The sequence below is a fragment of the Sceloporus undulatus genome, chromosome 4, assembly GCF_019175285.1.
Source record: "Sceloporus undulatus isolate JIND9_A2432 ecotype Alabama chromosome 4, SceUnd_v1.1, whole genome shotgun sequence".
Classification (NCBI taxonomy): Eukaryota; Metazoa; Chordata; class Lepidosauria; order Squamata; family Phrynosomatidae; genus Sceloporus; species Sceloporus undulatus.
This window is the reverse complement of record NC_056525.1, coordinates 86,453,851-86,462,859: the sequence shown is the minus strand read 5'-3', so window position 1 is coordinate 86,462,859 and position 9,009 is coordinate 86,453,851. Positions and strand designations below refer to the sequence as shown.

Here is a 9,009-nt window from a genome sequence, read left to right as displayed (position 1 = left end):
ATGATGATGATGATGATGATGATGATGATGATGATGATGATGATGATATCAACAAGCCTCTGAGGCACGGCCAATGTAACTTGCTGTGATTTTTACAAACTCATGCGCAGTGAAGAAAAACCACAGTCCCTTGCCCAAGTACACACTTCTGAGAAGTAAAGTTGAACCCGAGGGCAAGTACATTTCTGCCCTCTGTCTAGGAATAATGCCAAAATGTCCTCCATTTTGATCATGCCTAAAAACATGCATTTATATTAACATTTAAAAAAAAACTCAATTTTTTGCGCGTCCTCCATTTTTATAAAAATGTGTCCTACATTTGAAAATGTTGCCCTACATTTGTCCTACATTTGTCCCGGTTTGGAGGTCCTCACTTATGGCAACCCTAGTTTCACTTCATGTTGGGATATGTCAAAGAGCAGGTTAGGTGGGGAACATCTGATCTATATGCATGTTTGTATTTGTTTTCATGTGATGAATAATTTATCTATCCACAATGTGAAACAGAAACTGTTTAAAAGACTTTTTAAAACTTCCTGTTTCCCCTAGATGCACTTTCATGACCAACCACTTTGAATTTCATAATGGGAGAAAGGCAAGATATCAATTAATAAATAGGCAGCTTCTCTCAGTGAAGAGCAAGGTACTGGAGCCTAATGCTACTAGGAACAACATTTCTCAAGTGTCATTTGACCATAACAATCTCAATCATCATATAGAGGCAAAACTTAGTTTGCTATTCAGTTATAATCACGGAGAATATTATTGAATGGATCTATATGATAATTATGTTTGCAAAATTTATAGTTGACATTTTTAGGTGTACACTTCTTAGATTTACACCAAAAATATCCACCCCCATAATGTAATGTGTGAAATGTCCCAGACAGAAGCATGAAAGGAAGAGAACCCACTCCATATCAGAGGAAATAAGTAAATTTGATCATGTTAGGTGTCAGCTCCCAGGTCAATTCAAATTTGAAGTATAAAATATTCCTCCTAGAAATAGTCTGATGACTTTCTCAGTATTGCTTGATGGAAAAGTCATTGAAATGTCTCAGCAGTTCACCTTGAATCACTGAATCCTTCATCAATATTAGAAATCGAAAGGGTTGTTTTGTCTGCACTCTCCCCTTTTCCTATTCTGTGTACCACTTATACTGACTAGTAGAGCTAATATTTTTCTACCCAATTTGGCAAGTGTATAGGACTTAGTCAAGTGGCTGGGCATGTGCAGTTGGCCAGGAAGAAAGGGTGGATGGGGTTTGGTCTCCTATTAGCTTGCAAACTGGCACTTATGGCTCAGATATCAGGTAGGCACGTTTCTGTTTGCAAGGAGCTTAAATTAATGCTCCATTGGTTTCTGTGTTTCTGGCATGTAGTACTTCCTCATTGAGTGGGAGGAAAGAAAGGTAGGCAGGGAGCAGGGTGTTGCTGCCACTCCCTAACTAAAGACAGTGCATTGCTCTTGGTCTTCTGTAGGTTTTCTGTGTCACCATAGGCCTATTTTGTGAATGAGTCACTGGTCAAACTGGTTGGGCAAGTGTGATACTGGTTTAGAAGGAGAGAGAGCAGGTGCATCCTGTCACACAGAAACTGGGAAGCTCTTGGTGTGGATGGGTCTTGTCTTCAGGCTGCTGTATTCTACCATCTCTTCCTACAGTCTTCTCCCTGCTCATCCTGGCCAAACTCATGGAGTCTGCTTTGGGGGCTGCACTATTTTTGATACTTGTTGCAGCATCAGCAGCCCAGGATGGTTGTATATGTCCAATGAATAAACGGACATTTTGTGACATGGAATCTGGTAGCTGTATCTGCATGGCTGTGGGTTCAAACCAGATGGTGGACTGTTCGACACTGACTTCAAAATGTCTCCTAATGAAGGCAGAAATGAGCACTGTAAAACCCAGGAATTTCATCAAACCTAAACATGCCTTTTTGGACAATGATGGACTTTATCACCCAGAATGTGATGCCAATGGTATCTTCAAAGCCAGGCAATGCAACAACACAGATACTTGTTGGTGTGTGAACAGCGCTGGGGTTAGGAGAACTGACAAGGGTGATCAAAACATGAGGTGCAGTGAGCTTGTCAGAACAAGCCAGATCTTAATCGAACTAAGGCACAAAGAACGAGAAGCTGCCTTCCTCGAGGCTGAAGTGGAAAACAGTCTCCGACAATTCATTCAGAAGCGGTACCTGCTCCATCAAAATTTCATTCCTGCTGTCAAGTATGACTACCCATTCATTCAAATTGACTTGAAACAGAACCTTATGCAGAAGTCTTACAGAGATGTCGATATTGCAGATGTAGCCTATTACTTTGAAAAAGATATCAAGCATGACTCTCTTTTTCATTCTAATAATGCATTTAATCTCTCTGTCAGCGGAGAACCTCTAGATATCGAAGAGATCCTAATCTACTATATTGATGAAAAAGCTCCCGAGTTCTCTATGAAGCAGCTGTCAGCAGGCATTATTGCAGTGGTGGTCGTGGTAGTCTTGTCCTTTATTACTGGGATTACTGTGCTTGTGTTGACCAGACGGCGGAAGACTGGGAAGTATGAAAAGGTGGAGATTAAGGAGATGAGAGAAATGAGGAGAGGACAAAATGCATAGGTGGTTTGACTTGAACACAAAACTAAGATTTTTGAGAAAAATAGAAAGTAGATAGCTATATTACTCTGTGTTTTTGAAGGAGGGAAGGAATCTAGTTTTTCCTTTAAAAATAATGAAAGAGAAAAGCAATATCTTTACACAAACATTTGCAAGTGGTAATGGATTTGTTTTTGTTTAATATGGTAGAGTATATAGTACATTATGTGTGTTTCAGAGAAACCCCCATGTATACCTCATCAATGAATTCTCCTGTTTCATAGTTAGTTTTTTATTAAAGAAAGCAAAGTTGTTCCATAGCTACACAGTTAGTTTAATTTATATTAACTACATTTCTGCTTCTGTTTTTTGTGTACATGTGTAGCATTTTCCAGTGCTCACTGGCTCTTGTTGCTGAATTGCATATGTCCTTTCTGTAATTATGGAACTGATTAAAGATTGTCACCTTTGATGGAGTGGCTGATTTTCAGAAAGGCATGTTTCTCCTATTTAAAAATTATACTTTCCATCCCTGAACTAAAATGTGTAGCTATAGTAGTGGTAATGGTAATACTATTGCTACTGTTAATCATTAATAGTAATAATGCCTTTTGTGAACTAATGCCATAGAACTGATATGTATGTTTCTCTCTGTGTAAATGTAATCTTCCCTGAAGTAATTTTTCTTAGCATTAGACTGTTGCTAAGTCTCATGCTGTGATTCAAAAGAGTATTCTCTTCCAGCGTAGATCAAACAGACAATATTTTTTACTATCTTCTGAGGTATTTACTATATGGATTCACTTTCATGTCTGCTCTTTCCAGCTATAATATGGCAGGCATCCCAATAATGTAATGGATGTTATGATATCAAACTGCACAGCAACCTATGTGGGTGATGTAATAATCAAGAGATTGCTAGTCATTGTCATTTCTTGGAAAGGCTCACCAATTTCACTGGTGGCAGTAGCAGTTCATAATAAGCAAGTGCCATTTTACTGGACATGCCCATGTATGTAGTGCCTAGTTGCTAACCAACCTTTCTCTCACAGATGGGGGAAAACACGCCTCTATTCTGCTCTTTTCACCAGCTCTAGCAGGACTTGTCACAGCATTTTAATACATGTTGTAGTGTATGCTTCCTCTTGTTAACTACCATCTTAACCTCAAATAGGCAAAAATAGAATCTACTACTGCTGCAGCAGAAGTGGCGGAGGGAGAGCCTTTGGCTTTTCAGATCCTTTGGACTACAATTCCCACTCATTTAACATTGGTAGTGCTAGGTGGTGCAGATGGGAGTTATAAGACAACATATCTGGAGGTCCAAAGATTCTTTATATCTGCAGTGAGAAGTGATTATAGCCCTGTTTAAATATTTGAAGGGATGTCATATTGAGGATGGAGCAAGCTTGTTTTCTGCTGCTCCAGAGAACAAGACTCAGAACAATGGATGCAAGCTCTAGGAACAGAGATTCCACCTCAGCATTAGGAAGAACTTCCTGACAGTAAGGGCTGTTCGACAGTGGAACAAACTCCCTCGGAGAGTGGTGGAGTCTTTTTCCTTGGAGGTCTTTAAGCCCTTTGAGGTCTTCAAACAGAGACTGGATGGCCATCTGTCGGGGATGCTTTAATTGAGAGTTCCTGCATGGCAGGGGGTTGGACTGAATGGCCCTTGTGGTCTCTTCCAATTCTATGATTCTATGATTGTAATGATCTTCTCTACAAAGATTCTCTTCCCACCCCAAACAAAAAGTTACTATGAGCTATTAAAATTGTTACAAAAATATAATTAATATTACAAACTAACCCAGCCATTGCCCCCCCACCAACACTTGTGTGTTTATTTGATTCATTATCAAGAGGATGCCAGGCAAATTAATCTGTGAACACTCTTCCTGAATCAGGCTTTTCCATGAGGAAGAAGTCTTCCAGTATAACTGTGTGTCATATGAACCTTGTACAGGCTGCTTTGTTTTTACTGCCCAGGGAACAGGAAATTGTCCCTTTTGAAAGTGAATGTAACATTCTTTTTCTGTAACTCAGTTCTATGTTCAGTTTACTTCAAGGCAAATTTAGCTTCCTCGCCCTTGGAAAAGGATGTTGTTAAATCATTTACTGGCTCTAGGATTTTGTTATATTTAAATAAGGTGCCCTATAAGATACAAAAGAGTACAGGGCATAGCTATGTAAAAGAGGGGACTTTGGTAGGCATAGTTTGGCATGCAAGTCATGCCTGCTAAAATTCTCTTTTATGACCAACTGCTGAAGCTATAGGAGACCTGTCCCTTTTGAATCTGTGCTTTCAAGCTATCTGTGGCAGACACGTGAACATTTTCCCCCCAGTGGGCCAGGGATCTGTTCCATATTTGTGCCATATTGTCCATGTATTTGCAATTCCTTGGAAGCTTTCTGTGGACTGGCAAGCAATGGCTCTCAGAACAGTTCTAGTCCACAGACCACAACTTAGAGCAGCACTGCTGTACAGAAGTGATGGACCAGCAAAATTTCCCATCTATGAAAAGACAGCAATTCTTTAATTTAGGTATGGCTGTTGTGAAGATTGCTTCTGCCAGTTTACTTATAGATAAGTTGTCTGAAATGGACCTTATCTATGTGGAATGTCCCCTGAAAACAGGTGCTTCAGCGGAGGTTCAGTGGCACTTACTCTCCATTGGTATTGTACAGGATTTCAGCATTAATTTTTTTTTCCTGTGGAGAAATAAGAGTGATTGTGAGGTACTTCAACTAAAAATCAAGGGAATGGGTGGGTGTAATATGTTAACATCATGTACTGCTGCTGTATTGTAAAAGGGTGGCCACTGGCCAGATGCAGAAAAGGATATGACTCTTGCACCTTACTTGGACAGTTGTGTAGAAGGGGGACATCAACAAGTATAGCTTGAACAACACAGTTATTAATGTTGCAGAAACCTGGCAAGGAACTCTTTTCAGTCTGTCTGCCCTAACTTCAACCTTACTGTGTTGCTTGTTTGTTTTGGAATGAAAGCTGACCTACTCAGATCTCTGTACATCCTTGATATTGTTGGCTCTTACTGGAACACCAGTACCTCACACCCCGAATAGGCATGGAGCTGAAAAAGAAATTCTGAATCTGGTCAGAAAAAGAAGACACACAACACAGAGCTTTTGATCAAAAGCTGCATAGCTAGAGAGCAGGAGAGACAAGTTTACTTATACAGTCGTCCCTCCCGATTTGCTGTCTTGCCACTCGTGTCCCTCAATCTTTCATGGATGGTAAGCTGGGAGAGACATAATGGTGTGTGTGCCTGAGGTGCCTGAGGTGCACAGCATTGTAATCAATGGGCTCCAATATTGGTGATTTTCCCAATTTGCGTTGGGGTCCAGAATGAAACCCCCTGAATTAGAAGTGACAACTGTATACCTTTTAACAAGACGGGGAGGTTCCTCCAACACTACAGCTCATGCCTCTCTTTACTATTGGCATAGCTGAGCTAAGTCATCTTGTTTATTGTTTCATGAACAATATTGTTTCATCCTTGATTATACAGTATATGTCTGGTGTTCCACCCTTTCAGGAAAAGGGTGTTATAAATAAACATTATCATAATTAACTGGCCGAAACCAGTCCTGGCCACGTAGCCCCCTTATCTATGCTCCACAGGCAAAGTTTGTGGAAAGGACAAGATACAAAGGAAATGGCCAAAGGCACACAAAATGGAGGCACTTTGGTTCAGTGTTTAAAGCTCGCAATGTTATGTGCAAGCCAACTAGACTTGTCTAGGATATCCATTGCCATAACTGAGCTCTTTTTAATTGATTTGGATATAACTCACTGGATTTAAACACTAAAAAAATATTCAGGAAAATAACATCAATAGCCGTGTGAGTAAATGAAATATGAGTAAAGAGTAAAACTCTTTTTCAAGGGAAATTGGCTGTACACATTGGGACAACAATTACATCTTTCCCCCTATGAATACACATTAAGTATTTAAGGAAGTTACAACATTTGAACAAGTCTGCTGTCTTACCTGTAGAGATAAGGAGATTTTTTTCTCTTCACTACAAGCATGGATGTGGAACAGATCTTGCTGCTTCACTTCTGTATGTGTTGAGAATTTTGTGTACTACACTGTGAGTAAATTTGTATTGTGAAATGCTTATTATTTTGTGTAATGCTCTGTGAGTAAATTCATATTTGGAAAGGCAGATCACAATTTTTAAAATAAATAAATAAATAAATAAACATGTCCTGAGAAATAAATTCCATGAGCTCAGTGGGGTTTACTTCCAAGTAACTGGAGTACATTATGAAAACATAATCCCACTTAGAAAAGAGTTTTATGTGTTATATGCCATCTCCTGTTGATATCCTATTGTTAATGGGTACTGCGAGAATGGAAAGGCAATGGATTCAACGTGCATGATAATCAATACTATATGACAAAAGAAAATGGCCAAAAGTATTGATAACCGTGGAGTAAGGAGATCTTTTGGAGAGAAGAGACTTGGCCAGGCATGGTTAATTAATATAATTCATTAACTTTATCTGAAAAGGATGCCCCCTGGTATTTTTATGTATGTCGTCAAAAACTTGTCGGGTTCCCTGCTAAGGGACAGAGAAAGCACTAAGGTCAAAAATGGGGAGGAATACAGTATATGTCAGCAATTAATCAAAAGAACAGAAAGATTAATTGCACCAAAGAACACAGGGAACATCTCTGGCTATGTGTCATTCTACAGGAAAGACTCAGGAAGAACATTACTTTAACAAAATCTATATGTACTTCCAGAAAACGATTGCCTTTTTTCCTGCTATCTCAACCTTTTAACATTTCTTCCTTTAGCTACATATATATGGTGGGCAACACACTTAATTTTCATTTTACACTGTGACCTGTGTTTTACCCAAAAATGTTAAAATATTTTAATCTCTCTGAAATTTCATGGGAAGAAAAAGAAAAGAAAAGAATATGATCTCTGTCCATGGCATATTGTGGGGAGGGAGACTGATTTACTAAACCAGTTCTGCTTAAGCTATTTGATGTGGGGGACCAGCAGTCCCCCTTCCCACAATATGCCATGGACAGGCACCATATTTGTGCCCATTGGTTGTTGTTTTGTTCCTGGAAACTCTCCAGGAAATGGCAGCAGATGTCTCAAGGAATGGCAGCTGTCAAGGGCCCCCAACTTGGGAGCTTATCGCTCACCTTTTTAAACTGGTTCAAGCCTCCAGGGCTGGAGCCAGGATGCGGGATGGAGGCAGGGATTATTGCTTGTTAAATTGCCACTGAACCTCTGGCTGCCATCAGTCCAGGTCCAAGCCAGGTCCCAGCCGTGCTCTGCCAGCACTTTTTAGAAGTCAGAAAGCTTCTGGCTTCTTAAAAGTGCTGATGGAGTGTGGCTGGGACCCAGCTTGAACCTGGGCTGATGGCAGCCAGTGGCGATTTAGCAAGCAATAATCCCCGCCTCTATCCCGCACCCCGGCTCCAGCCCAGAAGCCTTGAACCAATTTTAAAAGGTGAGCGATAATCTCCTTGGTTAGTGCTGACCTAAATTATATCATCCACAGAAATGCCACATATTGATGGTGGACTGACCAAGCAATCTGGATGCGTATCAAGATGAGCCTTATCCCAGTAGTAATATTCTCTTCTACAATGGCATCAACCCATAATTTTCTATCTGAGAAGATAACTTGTATCAAGCCTTAGAAAAGCCCATGCTGGTGGATAATTGAGAGGAATAACGTGTGGGAAGAAGTTGTCCTTCCATTACATCCAACTTCAAATCTTTCCTATTTCTTCATCTTGAGCAACCTTTTGTGTCCTAGTAAGTCCTGCTGCTACAAGGGCACACTTGACTCTCTCTAAATTTCTTTATTCTTTTACAGCGAGTTCATAGTTCCAACCTTTCACTTCTGCTTCTACTGTAATATTATGTAATTATGTGAATGGAGCCATTCTTACAACAGTGTTTGTACCTAAAATGTCCACAGATACTGGTATGCACAAACCTCCATAATATATCACAACACACAGTTCAGCTTCCATCATAACACTTCAAAAGTTGCTTATTCAACATTGGTTATGGATGTCAGAAATGGACCCAGTGCAATACAATGGATTCACGCAACATGTGGGTCGCTGAATGGGAATGGCATAATTTTTCAAGTACTTTTCTTAGTAGCATACAGTCTTGTATTTCTTTGATCTGTATTCTAATGTCACCTTCTCCAGCTTGATATTCTGTAGATGTTTTGAACCACAACTCTCATTGTCCCTGACCATTTGGCTACATTGGCTGAGACAGCTGGGTGTTATAGCTTAAAGCAAAGAAGGGGCATAGGATACAAAAGGTGGGATTAAAACTACACCATCCATGTTTATCCAATGGGTGACACTCCTTTTTTTTCACAGAATACAGACAGTC

General features: G+C 40.0%; 1 protein-coding gene across 1 annotated transcript; it reads left to right on the top strand.

The window, feature by feature from the left end:
• Positions 1 to 1,566: 1,566 nt before the first annotated feature.
• Positions 1,567 to 2,949, top strand: TACSTD2 (tumor associated calcium signal transducer 2). Its single transcript, XM_042465174.1, has one exon. It carries the CDS (start codon positions 1,693 to 1,695, stop codon positions 2,617 to 2,619), a length of 927 nt encoding a protein of 308 aa, XP_042321108.1. The 5' UTR covers positions 1,567 to 1,692; the 3' UTR covers positions 2,620 to 2,949.
• The last annotated feature ends 6,060 nt before the right edge of the window (positions 2,950 to 9,009 follow it).